This window comes from Cucurbita maxima, unplaced genomic scaffold (genome assembly GCF_002738345.1).
Source record: "Cucurbita maxima cultivar Rimu unplaced genomic scaffold, Cmax_1.0 Cma_Scf00010, whole genome shotgun sequence".
NCBI lineage: Eukaryota > Viridiplantae > Streptophyta > Magnoliopsida > Cucurbitales > Cucurbitaceae > Cucurbita > Cucurbita maxima.
In genome coordinates this window covers 4,428,895-4,454,871 of record NW_019272026.1, presented here as the reverse complement: position 1 = coordinate 4,454,871, position 25,977 = coordinate 4,428,895, and the positions used below count along the sequence as shown (strand labels likewise).

The window sequence follows — 25,977 nt, the reverse complement described above, 5'->3', positions numbered from 1 at the left end:
GTTGGGAATTTTAGACGCTAAGTCCACCGTGTCAATCCAATCCTCTTTTGTTACCAAGCCGTCATAAATTATTAGCCAACTTTTCTGTATTAAATTTTGTTAAATGTAATATTAAAATTTATAACCAAAGTTTGGAATTAAAAGTGGGGGATATGACAAGAAACTAAATTTAAAAAAAAAAAAAAAAAAGTATATATTTTAATATGATATCTATAGGTTTTCTTTCATTACATCCAAATTATAAGTTCTACATTGGACCATTAATTTTGTCATAAAGTCACGTGATTGAATTGGTGTTTTTAAAAAGTTTTTTTTTCCTTAAAATTAAGAGGCTAATAAAGAATAATAGTATAAAATACGGTAGACAGTCTTCAAAAGCACGTTAATTTAGAAACCTTTTTGCAAAAGAAAAATCGAAAATTTATTGTTGTAATAAATAGATTTTAAAGAGTAATAATTGAAAAATGTCATTGAATGGAAAAACACGTGAAAAAAAATCCTCAAAGAAAGAAAATATCTCTTGACCCACAATTTTCTTAGACTTCAATAATTGTGGAAGTTGTAAGCAAATTATGTAACTTCTCAACTATCATTATGTATTTACTTCTTGGAACATCTTTAGTACTAAATTATAGTTTAATATATGATATTTTATTATGAGCCAAATAGATAGATAACTCTAGTTACAAGCGGTTCTTATTATTAGAAATCACGAATATTCACAATAGTATGATATTGTCCACTTTAAGTATAAGTTCTCGTGATTTTGTTTTTAGTTTGGAGACTCCTTTTTTGTAGCCCTTGAATAAATTACACCATTTTTTCGACACAGGAATCACCTTCTTCTCTTAACCGAGGCTTGACTCCTTTGTAGCTTTCAAACAAAGTATACCCTTTATTCGACCGTTGAGAATTCTATTGACACGACTAAACCCATGACATAATTCTAATACAAGGATAGAAATCACAATTATTAGTACTAGTTTGTATGGGTATATATAATATTGAAAAGCGTGAATATAATAATTGTTGATGCAGGATGCTCCCCTGTGTGTGTCCAGGGCATTTATGATGATTGTTGGTAGTCCATTTCAAGCAGAAGATCATCACCAACCCTTCCTTTCTGGTCCACATATAGACATTGATACACGAACCAGAGGTGGCCGCTCTCAGTTCCTCATCCTATCCCGCTCCCAAACAGCACCGACACAAATTCGACTCTTATTTCATCATCAAACCCTTTTATCTTGAACAGTGATAAGCCCGGAAGCTGTACCCAAAACAACCCAAAAGGCAACAGGGCTGCCTGCCTTCGTGTTGGTATAATACGCAAAACTCCAATCAAATCACAAACATTCTAACCATTTTTTCTATTTCTATTGAGTTTTAAGGGTATATCGTAATTTTATACCTCTCTCTTCCTCTCCCCTCTCCTCTAAGCAAGTCCAAACCTTTATTTTGAGTTGGGCCGACAATAAGCATGAATAGGAACTGGTAGTAGGAAGCCGCCCAGTTCTGGAAGTAGGCCCTGCAACTCACCCACTAACCCTCGACGGTGGCCTGGGCCTACATTCACCAAACCCAAATGCCTGCCCTGACCCTACCGCATTCCGCACCGCCCTCCTCTTCCATTTACTTATTGGCTTTTAACTTCGTTGATATGTCATGTTTACATGAATCTTCTGAATTTATAAATAAAAAAAATATATCTATAATGAGTTGTTTTGGATAAACAAAAAAAAAAAAATTCAGTAGGGTTTATGCTTAATATCACACTATAAAGATCAATGTTCCTAACATAGTATCAGAGTCATGTTTTTAACTTAGTCATGTCAATAAAATTCTCAAACGTCGAACAAAAGAGTTGGAACCGTCGAAAGTGTAGTAAAAAATGACTACATGTCGAATAAATGGTGTAGTTTGTATAACAGCTCCATAAATCTTAAGGGGATGCTCGAAGATTAGATGGCATGAGGACTTTTAATTTGAAGTAGACAATACCATACTATTATGTTGGAGAGAGTCGTCATTTCTAACATTTTTTATTTATTTATTTATTTATTTATTTATTTATTTATTGTATTCGAGATAATGCTCAGCTAGCATGCAATATCCATCGAACACAATTAAGACAAGGGAAATAAAGTAGGATACATTTTGAAATATTTGTGATAAGAGGGGAAGCATAATTGTTAAAGTAGGAGGTGGGCAATTTTAGGAGGAATGCAATGCAAAACCGCGTTGGGACAGTGCCACCAAAAGCACTTGAAGTTTGATGGGAGTTTCGTAGGATCCTTCCTCTGCTTTTGCATTCCCAATACCTTCATCTCCTCTCTATAAATTACACTCAAAATCCCATGCCCACTCACAATCATTCAATCATTCAACCACAAATGGCTTCCACAACTCTGCTTCTTATTACCCTCTTTGTCTCTGCCTCCCTTATTGCCCTCTCTTCAGCCAACTTCAACCAAGATTTTCAAATCACGTGGGGAGATGGGCGAGCCAAGATTGTCAACAATGGTGAACTCCTTACACTCTCCCTGGACAAGGCCTCAGGCTCCGGCTTCCAGTCTCAGAACGAGTACTTGTTTGGAAAGATTGATATGCAACTCAAGCTTGTGGCTGGCAATTCCGCTGGCACTGTCACTGCCTATTATGTAACCCTCCTTTCTTTTTTAAAACTTCCCCCTCCCAAACTTGGTGATTGTGTAAAGCTAATAATTATGCTTCGTTTGTGGTGGGTTTTTGCAGTTGTCTTCGAAGGGATCCACATGGGATGAAATAGACTTCGAGTTCTTGGGGAATCTAAGTGGTGACCCTTACACTCTTCACACCAATGTGTTTAGCCAAGGCAAAGGCAACAGAGAGCAACAGTTCCATCTTTGGTTCGACCCCACTGCTGATTTCCACACTTATTCCATTCTTTGGAACCCCACACGCATTATGTTCGTACCCATCATCTTATGTTCATCATTTCTTCCCTTTTCTCGCTGCTCTGTTTTGACTTTGACTCTGTTTTAACTTTCAGATTTTCTGTGGATGGAACTCCAATAAGAGAATTCAAGAACTGGGAATCTAACGGCGTGCCATTTCCCAAGAGCCAGCCAATGAGGATATACTCGAGCTTATGGAACGCGGACGACTGGGCAACCAGAGGAGGGCTGGTGAAGACGGACTGGACAAAGGCTCCTTTCACTGCTTCCTACAGAAACTTCAAGGCCGAGGCCTGCGTTTGGTCGTCGGGGGGCTCTTCTTGCAGCAGCCCCCCCTCGGGGTCAGGGAATGCCATGGCCAAGAACTCATGGCTGTCCCAAGAGATGGACTCTGCAAGTCAAGAGAGACTGAAATGGGTGCAGAAGAATTATATGATTTACAACTATTGTACGGACACCAAGAGGTTTCCTCAAGGCCTCCCTACAGAGTGCAGCTTGCCATAGGGGCACTGTTTTTAATCTTTTCCCTTTCTGGGTTTAGCCTACGTTTAAATTTTATTCATTTTTTCTTTTTTGGGGTTTTGTAATGTTACGTGTTTTGGTAATATTCTCTTTTCCTTGTCTTCAGAACGTAATTCACTATATATAATAAACTTCTCAATTTTCATTTTTTTTATTCTTTTTGATCTGAGTTTGATGTAATATTTTTAAATTATCACAAAAGGTAGGATATATATATATAATGTGCGAAGACCGATGGTTTTAGTGAATGGCAGAGGCGACGTACAGCTGGTGCAATTGGTGCGAAAGAAGGCGGCGTCTGCCGGCGGAAAGCCTGCGCGAGCTTAGTCGCAAAAATCGCGTCTTTTTCTTCTGTGGCGTAATGGGTATTATGGCACCTCCTTCGCCACTTCCCAATGCCCTGTTTCCTCCCTCCACTTCCCTCCTCTTTCCCAATTCCCCATCTTTCATACCTCTTCTCGTAACTTCTACCGGGACTCTTTTCATTATTCTTGTTCCTGTTTGCAGCAATCCTCAAAAGGGTTGACGTGGGATGGGATTGATTTTGAGTTTTTGGTAATATGAGTGTTTGTTTGATATGGACATAAGTTCTAATCACTCTCTTTTTTATCATTTCAAAATGCTTCATAGATTGCATTTCTTTTTTACTTATAATTCACGATCATTCCCTTAATTACTAATATATAACTCCTTTTTCACCCTTGAACAAAGTACACACTCGCTTCTTCATTTGACATTGAAAATTCTATTGAAAAATGTCTCGTATCAATGAAAATGTATTTTTTATTTATAAATCTATGAACATTCTCTTAAATGAATTAGCCAATGTGGACTCCCTCCCAACAATTCTCAACATTCTTCCTATAAGTACGTACGTTAGCACTACTCCAATTCTTCTTATATGTTTCTATAATTTTTTGCCCCTTCCAACGACATCCATTTCGTATTTGATGCTTCGGCTTCTCGATGGATGGCCATCCAATCGGAGAGTTCAGCAACTCTGAATCAATTGGCGTTCAATTTCCAAAGAAGCAACCAATGAGAATATACTCCAGCTTGTGGAATGCCGATGATTGGGCCACGAGATGTGGGTTTGTGAAAACAGACTGGACCCAAGCCCCATTTGAAGCCTCCTCCTTTAGAAACTTCAATGCCGACTGGTCTTCTGGTCTGGTCCAGCTTCTTGCAGTTCAGTTTCATTTTCTTCTTCCACAGCCAACCAACAATGTCTCTCGCAAGAGCTCGAGGCAATAAATCGAAGAAGAGTTATAAAAGAGTATTGAACTAGAGAGGGAAAAGAAGAGAAAAAAATATAAAAATTATGAATTGAAGAGAAAATAGAAGAGATGACATGAAGTTCAAACATGGAAACATTGATATGACGGATGAATGGAAGTTCAAACAGCTGAATGGCAACAAATAAGGTTATATTTACTTGAAGATGTCAGCAAATAGGCGCATAAGAATCAGAACGGTTGTATTTATATGCACTAAAAACCAACTAAAAATAACAAGGATTATTCATTAGCCACCGAACCATCTTTCGTACAGTAATGGGAAACTTTTCAAAGCAACAAAAAAGTGTTGGGAATCCTTGATCCTAATCAATCAAACCACATTAAGAAAGGGTATATGAAATAAGAAATTTACCCTGTCACCGGCCAACCCATTCATATTCTTGGCCTACCAAAGGTAGAATGGTGACAGGAAAACATCTTAAATAAAGTCACTAGCAAACAGAAACGAGTCACTGTACAGGAATCTGTACAAAAGTAGCTTCCACTGTTAATATGTTATACAGATACAAAAGACATCCTTTTGAGTTGATCCAGCGAGTGTTAAAGAGCATGAATTGTGTCACGTGATGAATTCCAAGATCTACAGAATGATGATGCAGTGAATGAGGAGGAAGCTCAAATAACAGGCTGAAAATCACCGACTAACCGACTTCTATTCCTCATCTAGCTCGACAAGCTGTGCGCGTCTCTCAGCTGCTTTCTTCCTGATGAAAAAGCCCCACCTCATTGCAGCTTTGATCTTCAGCCAACCCACCACAGCTTTTCCAGAACGGCTGCGATCGTCGAAATTTGGCATTGGTGAAGGCATGAATGATGGGAATGAAAAACCCTCATCATTGACGTTACCAGATGCATGCCCTCCCATGCTAAACATTCGCAGCAAATGTTGCATATCTTCATTTTCAAGCAGTTCATGACTTCTCATACGAATCTCGTCCTCTGAAAAGAAGTCGTCAGCTCCCTTGTCTCTATTGTTCGACCATTCAAATGGATTCAGATTAGTTTCCTGAATAGAAGAACCAAGCATCTGGAACCCTGAAGATGATGCTTGCGGAGGAGCAAGAGCCAAACCAAAAGCATTACTGTCATTTCTTGAGATATGAACTTGGTTAGAATTGCCAATCAACTCATTAGAAGTATATTGAGAGTTGTCAAACTGTGGTCGAGAAGTTGAATTCACAAACTGAGGCTGGGTTGAATATCTTGCGGCATTATCATCATACCCTGAATTTCCAAATACAAAGACAGAAAATAAAACACAAATTATAGTTAGCCAAACAATAGCAATCACCAGTTCTAATAGATGAGGCAGTCGTAAGAAAATGTAGTTATTTGTGAGCTAGAACCATAAGAATTCATATTATCCAACATAACGAAACCAAAGTCTATCACAAAGCCACAAAGCTTATAGAAGTTTGTGGGGTAACAGAGGAAGGGAATCTCTAAACTACTATAAAACAGCATAAAATGACCCCTCTACCTGCCAAGAGAAGAAAACAATCTTTACCTTCATATAAAAAGCTTAATCTGTGCAAACAAAAAGATCACAAGTTCGTTGCCTCTATCACTAGTATTGTAAACTACTTAAACAATAGTCTCACATAGTTGATTTATTTTCCATGATGAGAGAGTTGAGGCTGATTGTGCATCTCAGCTAATCTTCGGAATGTACATAAGGATGGAATTTCAAATTTTTGTTTCCACAATATGTCCACGCAAACAGTGAAAAGTTAGTGTTTTCATGACTTAATTAAACTAGGGAAACGTTAAGAATTAATATCTTCCTACTGCAAACCCAACTTAAATGCACTGGACTCGAGGCTTTGCCAAACTGAATTTAAAAGCTAGCAGGACTCTAGGTGCGGCCTTTACAGGAGTATTTATACTCTTATGATTTGACAACCACTAAATGAATCCCTTCCCACAGATAATAATCATTGATAATGATAAAAAATGCGACAATCCAAAAAAAACTTAATTACAATGATAGCATGGTTACCTGCAACCGAGAGTCCTGAATCCATTACAGGCTGCTGAGGCTGAACTGACAATGGCATGCGGGGGATTGACCCATGATCTAGAGTATTAGAAAGATCAAGGTGACCGCCTTGAAGGTCATTTCGGGATGCATTCGACTTCTTAGACTGCTTAGAGCTCAAAAGTGACTTGCCATCGTACTCTACAACTTGATTCCAATTTTCATATGCTTTGTTCACTAGTGTATCTACATAAACCTGCAAAGTGAAGATATTTCTTAACCTTTTTTTTAGGGATAAAGGTAGACAATCATTATGCAGCATAAATGCCTGCCCTTCTTTGCGAAACTTTCTTCACAAGGAGGCAGGAAAAAAAGACTATTATTTCTAACAGCTAAAATCTTGAACCATCAATAATCCCTGAATAAAAGCCAATATCTAAATATCAGTAAGTAGGTTACAGATGAATCACAAAAGCATTAAAACACCTACATTCGATAATGGCAGGTTTGTTAGTTTCACGAGGTTATGGTGCGTTCTATGGGGATTTTTATTTTTCTTTTCCAATTGCAACAGCCTCAAAAGATGTAGTACAATAATTCTAAGTTGTTATAAGAGGTAGTAATTGAGGGAAAAGATCCAATGGCAAGGTGCATTCTGGAGAATAGCTTTCCTCAGAGAGAGGACAATTTATAATTTTTTTTTAAAAAAAAAAAAAAAAAAAAAAAAAAATCTTGCTACTCTTAACCTGAACAAGACTGGCCTTTCTTTTTCATTCTTCAGTCAAAGAAAGTAACCTTGATCTGGTAAAACCAGCTGAACATTTTTTTTTTCAGTAACAGAAATGGGGAAAAGAACTAAATGAAGTAATGATCTTGCCAACTCTTTGCGAGTGTTTTTCACATGTAAATTACAATAATATTAGTATAAAAAGCATAGGTTTTAAATTTACCTTCTGGCTATCAGACAGAGAATCAGCAGAAAAGTATTGTTCCCCTGTAATCAGTCCATTGAGCTCATAGATATTGTTAAAAACAACACCAACATTTCTTGTTTCCTCTGGATAATAAATATACAGCTTCCCGCCCAGGACACAGGTCTTAGCATGTTCCAGGAGAGCATCCCACATCTTATTTGACATACCACTTCCAAGGATCTACAAACAGGAAATTCTTTTAGAAAGAGTTGTGAAGGATAAGAATAAAGTACGAGACAAGTGACAACACTTACGCTCCGTAGCTTTTGAGAATCTCGAACCACCATTCGGAGAAAATCTTCAACTGAGAATATTTGATTTTTGTTTAGCCGCTTGTGAAATGAACCATCCTTTCCAATCTTCTCCAATCTCCACACCTCATCATTTAATGCAGGTGGGTAATGTTTTTTATACACTGCGAAGTAAAACAAAGATTTAAGAAATCATTTACCCACTGCTCCTCTTCCTTCTTTTGCTTTTTTTCTCTTTCTATTAAATAAGAACATAACTAAATATGACAAAGCATGAACCTACGTTCTCCTCGGTGATCTTTAACTGTAAAAGCTTCAGTTTTGGCTTCACGAATACGTACACCTTCACAAAATCCTGAAGCCACCTTTAATCCAAGTCTGAACTTTCTGCTCCTAATCCAACTTGAATTATCAGTGAAGGTCAGATCCCCTAGTGTTCCAACACCTTCCTTGAGGGTAACCTGCAAGTCACCAGTCAACAGAGGCCTCTTACCTTCACGCTCTTTAACCACATGGCTTTCAAATTCTTCCTCCGTCCAATCTTCATCATCTTCATTGTTAAAATCACCTTCAAGTACCACAATGTCCAATTTAGACAAGGCTTCCTGACCAGACGTTACTAATTGGCCTGTGTTGGCATCAACCAGAACGACATGGATTGTTGCACCCTGTTCACCTTCCACTTTCCCTCCAGTGAATAAGGGAAGAGACAATCTAGTCCTAAAGTGCAGTTGCAAGTTTCTTCCATCAGGACCTTCAATCCTTTTAGGAGAAGACCTGTGAGTAAAAGTGTCAGAACATCATAGAAAACCACATAGAAAATGAGCTAATTAAGCACGGTAAGAATAGAATTATTAGTGAGTTCTCTATCTATAGAATAAATTTATTAATTCAACCAAGTCTAATCACCAAGGCTTCTGTCCCTTTGGATAGAATAAAACATGATTAGAAGGAAAATCAAGAAACAGACAGAGAGCAGTGGCTGAGATATGGTGCACGATAACGTGCCATGGATAATAGCATACAAGAATTCAGCACTAGAGTAAACACATAATTGGGGAAATATGAGAGTGTAATCTCCTCAAGCATTCCTATAAATGAATTACCAATTGCCATGAAGACAACAGAATCAAATTCCAAGTAGTGATTGCAAAATTAGACATGGCTAAGATGAAACACAACCAATACCTAGCACATGTAGTTTCAAAAGTCGAGCATTCCACCATTGGAACATATACAACATTATTATGTTTACCTATCAAACAATATTTTTAAGCAAAAGAATATCACATTAGAGTTATTAGCTCAGGTAGCATTTAAAGCATAATGACTAGACCTACAAACAAAGAAAAAGGCATGCAACTGTGCAATAAATGGTTTTGATTAATCAAATCAGCTAACAGTAAAAAAAAAAAACCTTTGATTACGAAGCAGAAAATTACCATGAGGTGTGCGTCAAGTGACAAGGACCAAAAAACACTTAAACTCTTCTAAATACGATTCAATATATATTAAGATTTTAAGCAATATCTCAACTGAAAATAAGTGGTATACTGGTAGTGAAGAATAATTTATAGATATTTGAACATCTACGAGCACAAACCGAATATAAATGATTGGAAATGTAAGAAAAAAAAACATGGATTCATAGTTGACCTTCCAGTAACTCTAGCAGGACCTATCTTAGCCAAAGCACGTTCCACTTCCTCACTAACCTGTTTGACACCAGCAGCAAGCAATGATCAGAAATGCCAAATGAACAGGGAAACATGAAGAAGGATAAATATATATATATTGAGTGTGGAGCAACAATCATGATGAAATAAAGAGGAAAGGGAAGAGTAGAAAGTGAAGATAGGATTAAATAAGGAAAAATAAAAAATAAAAACTACCAATTATAGGATTTTACAATTAAAAAGTGACATATTGCAACAGAAGGAATGAGAATGAAAATCCAAACTTGAATTAAGCCGTTAGTATATTTAGATAATCATAAACAGATTATCCTCACACTTGAACGTCATAAAAACATAGGCAGCCAAGTCTACAAAAACATAAAAAGCATGTTGGATGAGAATTAGTATCGCCCTCAGCAAGGGTGCAAGCAAACTAGGCAGCTTATAATGTGTTAACCAAGCAAACAACTACTCCCAAGGCAGACACCAAAGTAAATACTACTCTTATTCAAGCGTGCTTATTTAGTAGACAAAACACAATATAGAAATCATCTATCTTACCACTCTACGGAGAATTGGTTCCAATGATGAGCAGAGCTTTTGTAAACTATCCACCTTCAGGGCTTCTACAATGACACTGCATGAATATAAAGATCCATAAAAGCCTTAACCATTTGTATTACGTAACCTTTTATTGAGAATGCATTGGCATAACATTGTAAATTAACCATAAAGCAAAAACACGAAACCATAATCAGAATAATTACTCTCATCAAGCAATCACCTCATTGTAATGACACATCGAAGTAAAATTGTAAGTGATTAAAGTAAAGAACAGTAGGTATGCACAACTCCTGATTCCTGAAGGGCTAAGCAGATTTATATCACCGACATACAGAGAGCTAAATTTAGTTCCAAAGGGGAAGGGGTAGGGAAGAAACCCCTCGTTTAGAACACAACTGATCGAAAGCTGTAACGAGCACGATGGTCAAAGAAATAGAAAAGTAAGTGACATACCTAGCTAGAGCTGGTCGCTTTCGCTCTGGCAGCTCATCTTCTCCGCCCTCCAAGCTCCTTTTCTCCCTCATGGAGTTCGTCCTCTCCGGATACCTCCTCTGCATAACTTATCTCCAAGAGAAAATCCGAAGTTCCCAGATCTACTGCACACCAAAAGCGGAACTTCATTCAAGACCCTTGATTGAAATCAAAAGCCGCCACCAACAACGAAACCCTAACTCAAATTCAAACAAGTAAAGAATCGAAAATCCAGCTCAATCCTGGAAAGGATACTAGACTTACTGTAAAATTTGGAAGCACTCTTTCCTACTTTCCCCAAATTATCCCCGATATACCGGGAAAATCAAAAGAAGAGTAAGAGAAACAATCCAAAAAGCGATAGATAAACCAAAGAAAAGCGATTTTTGTGAGTAGAGAGAGAAGGATTAAATTCGGAGGCTTGTCTAGCGCAGACTAATATCCAACTCTCAACCCTGGAAGTAAGAACTCCAGATCAAAGATAATCAGGTGTTACGCGGCACACGTTCTCCTGAGTCTTAGTCCACTGATGTAGAAGAAAAGAGCGAAGCATCCAACGTGGCTTCTCCAGATGCAACGATGTCATGGGGCGAGGGAGCAGGCGGTTATAGGTTCCAGATCTGAATTTCATTTTTGGTCGCCGCTTGCGATTGGGGCAAGGGGGAAGGTAAGTGCGATCTGAGCCGTCGAATAATATGCCTAGGAAAGGAGGCCCCACATTGTGGAACACTTATATTTTGTTTGGGTTGGATAAGGACGTCGGTTCATTGTTGGACCTTTTTTGTGATATAATAATCTCAATTACGTATCTCTTACCATTTTAATCACTCCCCCTTATGCTTATCAAATTTCCCTTCCTTCTCTCCCAATAAATATTAAATTTCTTATTTTAATTATAAAAAAAAAAAAAAAAGATTATTTTGGAATGAACTAAACGGCGATCATAGGTGTGTATACAAAAGCCATTCCATGGTTGGTGCAACTGTGCTTCCATAGCTCCTAAATGTATCACCACGATACGATCCACCGAGACCCAACACCTGGATAATGTCAGTGACAGGTTATAAGTGAAGTTGGGTGTATCCAGATGCCTTGAGCATGCTAGTAGATGTTCCAAAATAAAAATAAAGTGTACTTGTTCATGGACTTAGCAGCAGCAGCCGTGCAACCCAAAGCATGAGCAGAATATGAGTGTCCGTGCAAAAGGGCATCAACAAATTGTAGGAGCAACCTTATTTCAGCTCTGATTCTTTCTATTGAAGAGACCCTATTGACTAATTTCTTCTCCTTTTGTATTTTAGAAATTAGAGACTAGCCGAACAACTTCAAAATTAAATGAAACTAATAACACCGACAGCAACGAATGCATAGAGATATAAAAGAAACAAGGAGGATGAAGAATTGAGGTGTAAGGCAGCATCAACAGTAACGCAGGGCAAACGAAAAGGGCTGATAGAATGAAATGAAAATCTGAAACTCGGGATTCAAGTAAACTCACGCGCTACATACAACCCATGATTCGATAACAACAACTTCATCAATGGATTTCAGAGAAACGCAGACTATAAAAAAAATATAACACAATACAATGAACATCCTCAATTCTAGTCGCTAAACATAATTGAAATGTCACACCGCCAAAAGGGGTTAGGTTATTATAAGATAAAGAAAACTCCAAGAGAGTGGGAAAATTCTAGAGGCATAGAAACTGCTATTTACAAAAGATTCCAATTCGGCATCACGTTTATGACTAAAAGCGGGTAATGCAATGGTAGTAGAACAATCAACATTGCGTGGGGTACAATGATAAAGTGGCACAGGCACACCTGTATAAGTCACATTGAAGGGACCCAGAAGGCCCTGGACTACCAACCCCACCGGCTGTCTCGACCAGACACATGGCTCTGGTTCTAGCATCTTACTCTCGCCACTCCTTCACAATTCAGAAGCCAAAACAAAGTCAAAACACATGGCTCTGGTTTTTTGTTTAATTATGATGTGATCATCTTAAGCACTAATAAGAAGAGTAGTGGGCATGATTCACCATTTAAGATATAATCAACTATGTCCTCACCTACACTATACACGAACACTCCATTCCATGAATGAAGGTTGGGTTGAGTTAATTTGGTTCAACCCAACTCAATCTTGGTAGTTCAAGTTCAATCAGAACTCTCATACGCAGAAACGGATTTGAACCAAAACTAAACCTATTGACCCTATCTTCTTTCTCAAACAACCACTCCTTAGCTCGATTACTTAGTCCAACTAATAAACTATGCATCTTTTGTTTGACAATATAGTGTGTTTAGGGATTGATTATGTATAAAATAATAATAATTAGTGCAACAAAAAGTCATCCAAATCCCGATTAGACTTATTGACTATAATATTTTCAACAAGGATATCATTTTTTTAACCTTTGTTTTGAATGATGCAGCAAACAGCTTCAAGCACTATACCAAACACTGCATAATTATTCGCAAAACAGAAGGGGTTTGTAGGGCAACACAGAAACTTAAACAAAACTTGAGTTGTTGAAATACCCTAAGCTAAGCCTTATATAATTAGTCAACTTTAATCAAATTACAATGCCACCAAATATTCGATATCAATTAGTTTATAGCGATTGTTTCCTCGAATCAAAACTCATGCTTATCTTATCTTATCTTATCTAAAGGGCCTAGCTTTTTGTGTTATTTTAACTCAGAAAGTGTTGAAATGAGATGGGTCTAACTGGGTGACGAAACTGAATTAGGTCCAAGTCATTGCCATCGGATTCTGTGGTTAGAGACAAGGACAAGCAGAAGGGTGTTGTTCTTGCCCCTAAAATCTCACTCAAATTGGTATTTTAATGGTATAAATATTGAAACAATGAGAAGTTTATTGGGAATTTCGTGTTTTTTTGTTTGTTCTTGACTTGTAATTTCTCTGTGGGTGCGGTTCCTTGGGGCCTTCATTTCTTAATTCCGGAAGTCATCGAGATAAAATATTAATCAAATGAAAAGGAAAACCAAGGTCAATGAGAGGTGTCATTCCTTGAAGCTTTTCTAATATTAATTGGTGTAACGCTTCATTGTCTTTCTAATTGAGTGACAAGTTGCAGCTATAATGATGTTTAATGCCTTCATGGTATATTCACAAGGGAACACATGGACCAATGATATTGGAGATGGTAACAAAAGGGGTTTTATTTTGAACAAGAAGGCTTAGGGAAACCCTAAGACTTTTGCTAACATCGTTCGTATTACGAGTTTATAAACAATAAATAAATACCATCTGAATTGGTATGAAACCTTTAGAGAAATTAAAAGCAAAGTCACGAGAGTTTATGCTTAAAGTGAACAATATCATATTATTGTGGAGGTTCGTGATTCCTAAAAAGATATAAGAGCTTAGTTTCGAGTGGTGTTGTAACAACCCAGGCCCGTCGCTAGTCGATATTTGTTCTTTATAGACTTCTCCTCAAAACTTTAAAACACGTTTACTAGGAGGAGGTTTTCACGCCCTTATAAAGTGTGTTTTGTTCTCCTCCCCAACCAATGTGGGACATCATAGGTGTGTTGGTAAAGACAATGACTCCAAAAGGGGTGTATTGAGAGATTTCATATTGGTTGAAGAGTATAAAAGTGTGGAACCCTCTCTATAGTTGGAGAGTATAAAAGTGTGAAAAACTCGAAGTTGACAACAATAAATAACGGACTAAAATAGACAATACTTAATAGTAGTGAGCTTAGACTATTACTATCAAGGAGACCTCTCATAATATATGATGGAACATTTCCGAGGACGATGGCGACAAGCGGACAGGATATGGAGGAGCTTCCATTGTACCTCCCCGTCCATAAATTAATAGATTTGAAAAACTAAAGCAATGTTCTTAACATATATTAAACAGCAATAGTATGTTTTTAATTTATGGTGTGGCCATTTGCTTGAATTGTTAAAGAAGCCACGACCGAACTAATCCAAAAAGGGAGAGAGAGAGAGAGAGAGAGAGAGAGACCAATGGCTCCACCAATCATATGGGGCTGTAAAGAGGAGAGGTTGAGGGGAAGACTTTGTTGTGTACCAAAATCATAAATAAACAAATGAAGAGCAAGAGATTTCCCCCACTTTTTCAACCTATAAAGCTAGGGTCTTGTTCCACAGTTCTTTCAAAAACAAAAACCCCACAGAGTTGAAGAACAAATTAGAAGCTAAAATTGTGAAGATGGGTCGAGCTCCATGCTGTGATAAAGCCAACGTCAAGAAAGGGCCATGGTCACCTGAGGAAGATGCAAAGCTTAGAGCTTATATTGAACACTATGGAACTGGAGGAAACTGGATTGCTCTGCCCCAAAAAATTGGTATATAACTACTTCTTCTCCTCCTTCATAACTATACAAATTTCTATGGCTCTAAGAAAACAAGTACTGTTTTGAAGGGCTCAAGAGATGTGGAAAAAGCTGCCGATTGAGATGGTTGAATTATCTGAGGCCTAATATCAAGCACGGTGGATTCTCAGAGGAAGAGGACAACATCATTTCTAACCTCTATATAAGCATTGGCAGCAGGTTTTTTTTTGGCCATAACTTCTCTCTTGGTTGTTTTCTTTTGTCGGAGGTTGATTGTCCTCGAATTCTATGCGTGTCTTTCTAGGTGGTCTGTAATTGCTGCGCAGCTGCCTGGAAGAACTGATAACGACATAAAAAACTACTGGAACACGAGGCTGAAAAAGAAGCTACTTGGAAAACGTAAACAATCAAATAACAACAATGGCAATTCACCTTCATCAAGCAGTAATGAAGACCCCAAAGAGGGTTTGAGTAACTCGGCCTTGGAAAGGCTTCAACTTCATATGCAACTTCAGGGCTTTCAGAATCCACTCTCTTTTTATACACACCCTCAGCTATGGCCCAAGCTCCACCCTGTCCAGGAAAAGATTGTCCACACACTCCTCAACAATCAAAGCCCTAACTTTCTTAACCCTAATCTCCAAGCTAGTACTACTACTCAATTACCACAAGGCCAACCACCCACGGGAGAGGAGTTCTTTATTCACCCAAAACCTAACCCCGCAAGTCCAGATCAAGCATCTGGGTACCATCAAGTTTCAAACTTCATGCAAGTGGATGAACTTCCAGATGTCAAGGTTGATGGTTTCATGGCACAAACAGGACAAATGGCAGAATTTGATTACTTTAAGGAGGTGGGTGGGTCTTCCAAGGACAGCTTGATCTGGTGGGCTCAGAATAATGACCATGATATGAGATCCGGATCGAACTCTAATTCATGGGATTCAACTTCTGTTCTTGAATCGGAATGGGTGTTTCAAGATTTTGAGTTAGGGTATAATCTTTAGGGGGGATTAACTTTAGGTGTGTAGGGGTTGAGTGAGAGACTAGTAAGCCCTTGGATTTCTATTGCTCATAACATGGATTCGCCTGCATGTGACAACTTAAGAATCTGTGTCGTCAAGCTTTGTATATTTGTGTGAATAATGAAGTTTAGTTTCGGATTTTCATTCAAATGTTAGGATATTATTATTTATATTTTATAAAGGTTTTAAAACTACCAAGACATCCACATAATCTCCACCCTCATGAGCTACTAGGGAGCACAGGCAAAAGCAAGCATAGTGCCCGCATGCCCTCACATAGGGCCAGCATGGGACGCACACACACAAGCCAGCATAGGCAACCATGAGCATGCCTTGGAATACCACATCACAAAACTCATCTCCAAATCACGACAAATTTACAGGACTTAACATCGGCTTAAAATGACCCCAAATGAAAATTAAGACAAGAATATTGCTACGATATCCATTACGAAATCATCACCTAATAAAATGTGAACGAGCAATTCAAAGCGTTCAAGTAGAAAGTTCGTAAAATTCTAATAAGATTTATAGAAATAGGAAAACAATAGACGCAACGGATTTGATGAAAAAATGTCCAAAAATACAAAACAGAGTAGAGATGAAGTGAAAAAATTTGGCAGCAAGCCCAACTGTAGAGGCAACCGAAGCCGGAGGTAGCACAGCCTTCGTCACAATGGCTGCCCCCGTCGCGGCTGCCTGAACAACCAATAACGTCTTAGACATTGTTTCCTCTCGCCGTTTCTCTGCTACAACTCTGATTGCCGATGAAAACAAACTGGATGATGCTCCATATATATATTCATTAGAATTAATTGCTCCTAAGACTTGGTTACGATCTCCACGAAACGGCTGAAATTTCGAGAAGAAGCTCCTGTGGATTCAGCAGCTTTATGAGCCAAAGGCTGCAGAATTCCAACTTTCTCCCTCATCAATTTCCCCTCTTCGCTACCCAAAACTTGTCCCAACGCCTTCAAAACCCCACTTTTTGTCATCACGCCTCCCTCTAGACCCACCCCAATTCCCCATACATTTTCCGCCGTCTTCACGTTCAACCTCTGGTCCCCAAAATACGGCCGCCCAATCATCGGCACGCCTCCTCCAACGCTCTCCAACACCGAATTCCAACCGCCATGAGTCACAAACGCCCCAACCGAAGAATGCATTAATACCTGCACCTGAGGGGCCCATGGAACAATTTTACCACTACACGTTTGGCGAAGCCCCTTTGGCAAACTTTCCTCTGCATTGCCCCTAAACGACCAGAGGAATGGAATCCCACTTTCCAGCAGGGCATCTGCTAGCTCTGCGAGTTCATGCGGCGGCGGACATAGAAACCCCCCGAAGCTTATGTACACTACAGAGTTCGGTGGGTGGTTGTCGAGCCAGGGTAAGCAACCATGGTCGTCGGAGGGAGGCTGCTGCATTAGTACGAGCATGCTGAGTGGACCAATGTTGAGGTAATTGGGGAGTCTTGAGTTTAGTAGGCTTTGTACGTCCTTGTCTATTTCTTCGAAACAGTTTATGAGAACAGAGGTGGCTCGTGGAAGGTGATGGCCCATTTTATATAGGAATTTTGGGAAGGGTGAGTCTAGGCTCGCAGTTATGACTTCTTCGGGTAAATCGGCTACCCGGATTTCTGAGAATCCCGGCAAGAAGTCTAGGGGTTTCTCTCTGGATCCTGCGTGGAAATTCTTATGCCTAATTAAAGAAGAAAACTACACTGTACATAGCATGATATAGAATAGTATTTGTTCTTCAAATAGATTAAGCACAACAGAGTTTCAGAAACAAAACTGGAACAAAATCCTTAGGCCGATTAATATTTGGGTTTGGGATAGGACTTAAGATCCTAAGTCCGATTAATCCTTGTTTACCTTAAAACCCTTTTGCCCGTTAAGTTGAAATAAGAAAGCGATGAAAAGGCGACGTACCAGAAGATTTGATGTGTTCTCTGATGACATCCGTGTCGAGATGCGCGAGCAGAGGCCGAGGCCCCGACGTCCAAAGCGCGACCCACGGCACTTTCATTTCTTCTGCCATTTCTCCCACAAACCAGTAGAACGCATCGCTAATCAAACAACCGATTCCCTCTCCCATCTCCCTCGCAGCGGCCTCCACTCCGTTCTTAAACCTCTCCGCAACCCCTTCCAAGAAGAGCTCCATCATGTCCCCTTGCTTTCCTCCCAACACGTAACCCTCCGGCAACCCGTCGCCAATGTCAATCCGCTTTATCCTGTCGTCCTCATTTGATCCCCAGTCCGAGAAGGTTGAAGCGTTGGATTTGGCGGTGCTGAGAAACGAAAATCGCACGTGTGGGGCTGCCTCGGAGAACTTCCGTACAATTCCGAGAAGGGGCAAGGCGTGAGTTCCGAAAGGGAATGCCAAAACGGCGATGTGGTTTGTGGTTGCTGGGCGATGAGATGCCGACATGTCGACGTGGTAAATTGGCAGTAGCTGCCGCCTTTACTGCTTTAAATTTTATTGGCGTAGAGTTACAGGGAGAATGAATTGGGAGGAGTAGTAATAGAGAGAAAAATGGTGGTAGGTACAAAATACAGTTGAAACTGAATGATCCAGCTTCCTCCACGTCACCTTCATTGCTTCATTTAATTTTTCCACGCCGGTTTTGTGCAATTCAACCGCCATAATGGGCCGACGCCGTTCTCGTAATGCTGATGCCGATCGACAGTTCTACTGGTGTGAGAAGAGAGTTCGGAAATATTTTTTACACCCATCCATCTATACTATATTTTAAATCTATATTATATATATATAAATTAATTAATTTTAAGATCCTAATAATATCTAAATTTTTATCATTTTTTTTTAGTAAAGGATATATTGAAAAATTAAAATTTTTAAAAAATAATAAATGGTAAAAAATCTTTTTTTTTTTTTTTAAGCTCATTTCTGCCATTTTTATCTAAAAAAAATAAATGGAGAATTTTTGTAGGAATGAAAAATGAAATGGGTGACACCGAGATCTCTAATCTATGTGTTGGTATTAGTTCAAACCAATATTGAACCGGACTCGATATTATAATATATAAATTATAATCTCAAAATTAATATCTTTTTAAAATACTAAAAATGTCTTCCTTTTATAAGTTGAACAGTTAACAAGAAAAATGTAACATTTAGAATTGATTATTGTTTTGAAAAATAGAAGAGTAGTTGAGAATACAGTCTCCACTAATTAAGGGAACCCCATCTGCCTGTCGATGGACGAGACAGCGTGGATTTCGCCATTAATGGCGATCACCATAAAAACGCATTTGACTGCTTCTACTAAATTCTCTCTATTTCTTTTCCTTTCCAATTACTATATTCTTTTTCTAATTAAAGGATTTTCACTCCATTTAGTTTGGTTTGCACTCAATACATAATTAAATACATATATTTGAAATAACAAAATGGTCTAATAACAACGACAATAACCAACCTTTTAAGAACATGTCGAGTTCTAAAACTAAATAAATACACAATAATCATCGAAAGAGAATCATGAAATCGATAACAAATTTAATTAAGGGAGATGAAATTAAAATAGGAAAAAGATGAGCAATAATATAATGTAATGTAAAAAAGGAGAATGGCAATGATTATCGAACATGGATGCCACCCCATAGTTGACACACAAGTCTCCTTTATCCAACCACTCAACTCCAAAGCCATTCCTTCATAAATATCATCAAACTAAAAAAACACACTCCAGAGCACACAAAAGCTGCCCAATCAAATCGCCCTCCAAGGCCTCAATTTGGAGGAGGAGGAGGAGGAGGAGGAGAAAAAAAATGCATGCATATCTGCTCATCCCCATCGCCATTATTCTCACCCTCCTAAGCTCATCCGGCCCCGCCGCCGCAGCTCCGGTGAGGTCCGACAGAGTCCTGCAAAAGCAATTCCTCGGCCCTCACAATGCCGCCAGATACGCTCTCCGATTGGCCCCCTTGGTTTGGGACAACAAACTGGCTCGCTACGCACAGTGGTATGCGAACAAGCGGCGAGGGGATTGTGCCCTCCGTCACTCTGGCGGACCTTACGGTGAAAATATCTTCTGGGGCAGCGGCAATGCATGGAATCCGGCACAGGCTGTGTCGGATTGGGTGTCGGAGCGGAAGTGGTACAGTTATTGGGCCAATTCTTGCGTGGAGGGTGAACTGTGTGGGCATTATACTCAGATTGTGTGGCGGTCGACACGGCGGATTGGGTGCGCTAGAGTCACCTGCAACGATGGTAAAGGCGTCTTCATCACTTGCAACTATGACCCTCCTGGTAATTACATCGGGGAGAGACCTTATTAAACGCCATTAATTATCTTCATTATGGGTAAAAGCTCTGTTGTTCATGTCCTTGTCCAATTCACATGTAATTGATATGTGCTGTATCCCTAATAAATATATATATTTCATTTTTGTTCTCCTGCCCTACTAATTTCCATACCAAATAATAAAATTTTGAAATGAAACTTTATTAGGAAGAGATTATGAGTTAATAATAAACAATACAATATTGTAAATGATCATAGGCATTAGATTTACAATATGTTTGTAATCTTATTATAAATTTGATTCATGGGCAATAATTGTGTATTATAATGATTCAATTGATTTCAGTCTTAATTATTGTGGCAAAAAATTAAATGTAGATATTGAGGTAAGAATAATAGATTTATAGGAAGCAGTGGCGGTAGAATTACGAGTGTTCAGACAGTCAGAAATTCTGAACGTGGAAACATGCATCTGTCGCCGCTCATTTAAATTCCCAACTACTTTCGGCCTATGTTCTGAACGGTGGGCTCCACTAGCCAATCGGATTCTTTTTCAGATGGGCTTTAGTTGGGCCCAACACTGAGTCCAATTCAGGCCCATGTCAATAATAGAGAGTTTCCATAATTTTAATATAAATGATTTATTTCATTATTGACTATTACCATTATAATTGATTGATTTTATTATATAGTAAAAGTAGATGTTTAAATACGCTTAAAGAAAATAGTAAATGAAATATTATTATAAAACATTATATATGGAGTAAGTGTGAGATCTCACCTTGATTTTAATGGGTCAAAATTGACAATATTTACTAGCAGGGTTATGGTTAGGGTGATTGGCTATTACTGTTGGCATACTTCTCCAGCTGAAAGTTCCATGTCAATGGTAACTCAAACATGGGCGGTGGTTGCTTTGACAGTCGGTAGATGGTTTAGTGGTCCAGCTGATTTTGGTTGTTTGTTTGCAGCTGCACACCAGATGTTCGAGAAGTGTTGTGGGAGAGAAGATGGGGCGTAATGAAGGGTAGGATGAGAAACAGAGGTAGCCGCAGCTGCTTGCTTTTTCATTGTGATTGGAGGCAAAAGCGTCCAAGGATAGGTTAAGTAGGCGCCGGCAATAAAAAGGCGTAGGGCGGTACAAAATGGGCAGACACGTGCGAATATGGGACGACGCCCATTCATTCACAAATCCAACTATTCCTACCTTTCCGTCAACTGATTCCCTCCGGTTTGTTAAAAAGCCGTCAGCTGGGGGACGGGCATGATCGCGGGCGCGGCCAATACTCCATTCCAGACCCCGCCATCGGGGCCTCTCTTCGACCCGTCACCCACTCGCCATTGCCTTTCCAACCCTTTCCCTCGCTTCACCATTCGCTTTCCACCTAGGCCCTTCCCGGATCCTGCTCTCTCGCTTTCCGATCATTCCAGGATGGACTTGATCGGACGCCTGGCTAACAGTTTCTTCTGCAGCCTCCGCCGTCTGAAAGGCCTCAAGGTGGAGGCTGATTTCTCTGGCGAGGAAACTTTTGGCCCCGATGTCAAGGCGGCGCCCGAGCACCTTGTCATCATGGTCAATGGTCTAATTGGGAGGTATTCTCTCCTTCACTGCTCTTTGATTCTACTCTCATGCCTGCTCCCACCATATTACTAGCTGTCCAACTGTTGCTCGTTTGATTTAGCATGTTAATTTGCGATCGGATTTGGATTTGGGTATCCATCGATCCTTCCTTTTCTTCATTTCTTCAGTGCTGCAGATTGGAGATACGCTGCAGAGCAATTTGTACTGAAGCTTCCTGATAACGTTATCGTACATCGTAAGCACTTACTATTCCCCCGATCTTCTATTCATTTTGTAGGTCTCCTTGATAGGTTGCCACTTATTGTAAAAGTTCAATGGATCTCTATGCACTTGATGTGAAGATTTTTGTTATTTTGAGTGTATTTACGAAAATATAGTGTCAAAAGCTTTTGACAAAAATGGGTTAGGTTTAGTCAATACAAGATTAATCGCATCCCGAAAGGATAATTTTGGGCTGAGAGATAATGATACTTTTCCAAATAATCTATCTGGCACAACTTTTATTCTAATTTTGGAATGGTTTTGAAGCTGATCCACCTTTAATATCTTTTTTCCAAAAGCAACCTTGAATGTGAAAAAAGTTATATCACGTGGCGGATGAAGCTAGGTTACCTCTAGGTGGTAAATCTGGATCCAATCTTTTGATTTCAATGTTGCTTAACCTATGACCACCATGCAGAGAAATAGCTAGTGATGGGGAAGCTGAATCAGTGTCAGCAGGGCGAATAGGATATCCATTAACCATCGGTGTAATTTTAGACCGCAAACTTGAACTCACCCCTTCACTCAAAAAATTCAGATTGTGACCTAATGGGGATATCTCTTGGATTGTTTTGGTATACAGTGTGCTTAAAATTATGATTTAGTAAGCCTTTTTATTTGTGTTTCTACTCAAAAGTGTTTTTAGCTGATCCAAATTCCAATGCACATCTCTTTTCTTGACTCTGACATCAAGAGTAGTCTTTGAGAAATTCATAATTGAATTTACCTTTGTTGTGTTCAATTTATTGGCTAGTGTATCGTGTTGGAACTCCTTTATGTCAACCCTTTATGCGTACAGGTCACATTAATTTCTTTGCTTCTAAAATAATCTTCTCGAGCAGGCAGTGAGTGTAACACTTCAAGATTAACATTTGATGGCGTTGACACAATGGGAGAAAGGCTGTCTGAAGAGGTATCTTGGTCCTATATATGTATTTATGATTCATCTCTGAAGAGTATAAAAACAGCATCCTCACAGACATTTGGGTTCTCTCTTGAAATTGATATTGTTGAATTTCTCAAAGTTGTCGAGGACTTTACTTTAAACACATCCAATGCAGGTGTTAGCTGTCATAAGGCGTTGGCCAGAGGTGCAGAAAATTTCCTTTGTGGCCCATTCTTTAGGTGGGCTTGTTGCAAGGTATGCCATTGGAAGGCTTTTTGATCATATCCCTAAATTGGAATCCTCAGGTGCTCCTCAAAGTTTCTCTGCCGAAGAGCAGAAGCAACAGGTTGAGCAATTCCATCATGCAAGAATTGCTGGATTGGAGCCTGTGAACTTCATAACAGTTGCAACTCCACATTTAGGTTCACGTGGAAATAAACAGGTGATTATGCTGTTTATTATATGCACTTTAGACTACAGAAACCAGATCATCAAGCTGAAACTTGAAAGAGTTGTTCACGAGTGTGCATTTTCCTTTGCATAGCAATAGGGGCTATTGCCTGTTGACCGTTAACTCGCCATCTCACCCATTATTCACGAGGTTGTTAAATAAACTTAAGATGTACAGCAAACCAGTCATCAGTCTGAAAATTCAGAGTTCTTCATTGAGTGTGCATTCACTTTGCCGCAGCATTGGGGTTGGGTGGAGGGAGGGTAGGTTGAGGTTGGATTTATCAAATGAAATATCTAGTTAATATGACTTCTTTGTTCCTTTTGTTTCCTCAGTTTCCAGTTCTTTGTGGTCTTCCTTTCTTGGAGAGAAGAGCTTCTCAAACAGCACACTTAATTGCTGGGAGGTCTGGAAAGCATCTATTCCTCACTGATGATGAAAATGATGGGAAACCTCCACTTCTCCTAAGAATGGTCACCGACTCCGAAGATCTAAAGTTCATGTATGTTTTGACTTTTGCATAAGAATAGTAAGTTGCCTATAATTTGTATGCTATTGGTGTTTGACTTTGTATATTGTCTTTGGACTTTTGTTGTTTAGCTCAGCATTACGTGCATTTAAACGTCGGGTGGCATACGCAAATGTGAACTATGATCATATCCTTTTACACTCAAGGGCTTGAGATATTAATGTATCACAAGCTTCCTGATTACAAATTGTTGTGAGTTCAGACTATAGATGTGATTGTGAACCTAATAAAAGTTCATAGGCCAGAGAGTTACTGAATGCAGAAGAAGAATTGAGTGGAGTTATATCCGTTACTATATTATGTTGACCTTCACTTATTATTAGACATGGTTGGGTGGAGAACATCGTCTATTCGTCGTCAACATGAGCTCCCAACGGTAAGGTTTGTGTTTCAGCTGTTCTCCACTTATGTTTCTTGAGCTTTTCTAGAGGAAGATTAAATGCTGTTTTCTTCTTATTCTGTGACCAGTCAAGTAAGCTTACGACAAATGACAAATACCCACATATTGTCTATGAGGAGCAATCAAGGATGGATGACATCTGCAATAAAGCATCGCTGGTTATAGACCAAACACTTGACTTAGAAGGTTACCTTCTTCTTCCACCTCCTTGTCTAAAATCTCTCCCTCCTTCTCTCTAGTATCTCCTATATTTCTGTTAGTTGTCTGATGTCTTTTAGTGAAACTATATTAGAAATGAATCTCTTTGGTAACAAGTTCAGAAAACAGATGCATCATCTTTATTCCTCGAGAGAAGAAAACTCAAAATTCTTACCAATTTTTTAGAATTTGGAGGAATTAGAAACTTTCCTCTCCTTAAAGTCATTTTGCCAAGTAAAAATTTTTTTTGCTACGCAGGTATCATCTACCAATTCTAACATTCACCAAAAGTAAGAGATTAAAATAAAAATTGTTGAAACGTAAAGGACTAAATTAAGGTTTTTAAATAATAGGATCGAACTTGGAAAAACATCCAAACATTATGGACTAAAACATGCATAAGCCTTGTGTTTATGCGCCCATAACTTTGGTGATCTAAGGTTGGGGAGAAGAGTATGCTTTATGAGTAGAAGAGAGAGATTCACAAAATTAGCCAAATTAGGTGGGAACTCAATAGCATGCTGCTGTTCTTGCCACCATGTTTATTGTCCGTCTTGACATAAGCTTCATTAGTTAACTACATGACTTGACCATCTCTGCAAGTTCTCTTGGTGCCTAATTCTGAAATTATTTTGTTTAGACCTGTCATTGAAATAGTTTTTTCTTGTAATATGTAGAGGAGATGATTAGAGGCCTTAATCAAGTTCCTTGGACACGAGTAGATGTTAGCTTTCAGAAAAGCAGACAGAGATACATTGCTCACAGTACCATTCAGGCAAGTATAGAGTGAAGTAGTTTAGAAAGAAGAAAAAGAAAAGGATGTTTTTTTTTTATGCCTTCAGGTGAACCGCTATTGCCTCAAGCATTGACTCCGAGTACCTCTGTTCATATATTGCAAATCTTTTCCCATTTTAACAAACATTTGATGGCTTCAGGTGAAGAGCTATTGGTTGAATTCTGATGGTGCAGATGTGGTTTTCCACATGATCGATAACTTTGTTTTATGAAAAGAATCTGAAACTTGGGATGAGTGGTTTGAAGCGCAATGTAAATTTTAGCAGCAATATATAATCATGTATTCTTTACTATCGGTGCGGAATCCTTAGAACATCTTATACTTTTTACCGTATGCTTGTTGCTAGTGTTTCACGAGAAATTTTCTTTTGTACAAACACTCGCATATTTTTGGTACCTGTAATTATTCCATAATTTGAGAGAGTGGAACTTTGAGATTTCTTTTGTGGAGTATACACACAGATTTGATGTTCTGTAAATTTCTGTTGAATTGAATGTTGGAAACATGAAAAAAAGGTCTTGCGAACGTGCTAGCGAACGTGTACTTATTTGAATTTGAAAATAACAAAT

General features: G+C 38.9%; 6 protein-coding genes across 13 annotated transcripts; 4 read left to right on the top strand and 2 right to left on the bottom strand.

Annotated features, from left to right (window-relative positions):
* Nucleotides 1-2,212: 2,212 nt before the first annotated feature.
* On the top strand, nucleotides 2,213-3,561 carry LOC111485078 (probable xyloglucan endotransglucosylase/hydrolase protein 23). Its single transcript, XM_023131777.1, has 3 exons — nucleotides 2,213-2,660; nucleotides 2,755-2,948; nucleotides 3,032-3,561. Exons 1-3 carry the CDS (start codon nucleotides 2,358-2,360, stop codon nucleotides 3,438-3,440), a joined length of 906 nt encoding a protein of 301 aa, XP_022987545.1. The 5' UTR covers nucleotides 2,213-2,357; the 3' UTR covers nucleotides 3,441-3,561.
* Nucleotides 3,562-4,957: 1,396 nt separating this feature from the next.
* On the bottom strand, nucleotides 4,958-11,176 carry LOC111484888 (calmodulin-binding protein 60 B-like). 4 transcript variants are annotated; one of them, XM_023131530.1, is made up of 9 exons: nucleotides 10,944-11,176; nucleotides 10,653-10,795; nucleotides 10,197-10,272; nucleotides 9,616-9,674; nucleotides 8,243-8,736; nucleotides 7,963-8,123; nucleotides 7,685-7,888; nucleotides 6,756-6,990; nucleotides 4,958-5,980 (listed from the first exon to the last, which is right to left on the bottom strand). In XM_023131530.1, the coding sequence occupies exons 2-9, from the start codon at nucleotides 10,754-10,756 to the stop codon at nucleotides 5,409-5,411; spliced, it is 1,905 nt and encodes a 634-aa protein (XP_022987298.1). In that variant the 5' UTR covers nucleotides 10,757-10,795; nucleotides 10,944-11,176; the 3' UTR covers nucleotides 4,958-5,408. The 4 variants fall into 4 exon arrangements, with proteins under 4 accessions (XP_022987298.1, XP_022987299.1, XP_022987296.1 ...); XM_023131531.1 differs by having other exon boundaries at nucleotides 10,653-10,792; XM_023131528.1 differs by having other exon boundaries at nucleotides 10,935-11,175.
* Nucleotides 11,177-14,831: 3,655 nt separating this feature from the next.
* On the top strand, nucleotides 14,832-16,176 carry LOC111485061 (transcription factor MYB36-like). The gene is made up of 3 exons (XM_023131751.1): nucleotides 14,832-15,019; nucleotides 15,097-15,226; nucleotides 15,312-16,176. The coding sequence occupies exons 1-3, from the start codon at nucleotides 14,884-14,886 to the stop codon at nucleotides 16,012-16,014; spliced, it is 969 nt and encodes a 322-aa protein (XP_022987519.1). The 5' UTR covers nucleotides 14,832-14,883; the 3' UTR covers nucleotides 16,015-16,176.
* A 277-nt stretch (nucleotides 16,177-16,453) lies between these two features.
* On the bottom strand, nucleotides 16,454-18,723 carry LOC111485731 (flavonoid 3-O-glucosyltransferase-like). The gene is made up of 2 exons (XM_023132744.1): nucleotides 17,967-18,723; nucleotides 16,454-17,713 (listed from the first exon to the last, which is right to left on the bottom strand). Exons 1-2 carry the CDS (start codon nucleotides 18,463-18,465, stop codon nucleotides 16,854-16,856), a joined length of 1,359 nt encoding a protein of 452 aa, XP_022988512.1. The 5' UTR covers nucleotides 18,466-18,723; the 3' UTR covers nucleotides 16,454-16,853.
* A 1,011-nt stretch (nucleotides 18,724-19,734) lies between these two features.
* Nucleotides 19,735-20,459, top strand: LOC111485737 (pathogenesis-related protein PR-1-like). Its single transcript, XM_023132754.1, has one exon. It carries the CDS (start codon nucleotides 19,830-19,832, stop codon nucleotides 20,337-20,339), a length of 510 nt encoding a protein of 169 aa, XP_022988522.1. The 5' UTR covers nucleotides 19,735-19,829; the 3' UTR covers nucleotides 20,340-20,459.
* Nucleotides 20,460-21,153: 694 nt separating this feature from the next.
* On the top strand, nucleotides 21,154-25,860 carry LOC111485732 (putative lipase YOR059C). 5 transcript variants are annotated; one of them, XM_023132746.1, is made up of 10 exons: nucleotides 21,156-21,898; nucleotides 22,055-22,122; nucleotides 22,991-23,061; nucleotides 23,210-23,476; nucleotides 23,821-23,987; nucleotides 24,086-24,141; nucleotides 24,338-24,390; nucleotides 24,483-24,600; nucleotides 24,871-24,925; nucleotides 24,974-25,269. In XM_023132746.1, the coding sequence occupies exons 1-9, from the start codon at nucleotides 21,570-21,572 to the stop codon at nucleotides 24,888-24,890; spliced, it is 1,149 nt and encodes a 382-aa protein (XP_022988514.1). In that variant the 5' UTR covers nucleotides 21,156-21,569; the 3' UTR covers nucleotides 24,891-24,925; nucleotides 24,974-25,269. The 5 variants fall into 5 exon arrangements, with proteins under 5 accessions (XP_022988516.1, XP_022988514.1, XP_022988515.1 ...); XM_023132745.1 differs by lacking the exons at nucleotides 24,871-24,925; nucleotides 24,974-25,269 and adding exons at nucleotides 25,290-25,387; nucleotides 25,548-25,860 and having other exon boundaries at nucleotides 21,163-21,898; XM_023132748.1 differs by having other exon boundaries at nucleotides 21,154-21,898; nucleotides 24,338-24,395; nucleotides 24,871-25,271.
* Nucleotides 25,861-25,977: the final 117 nt, after the last annotated feature.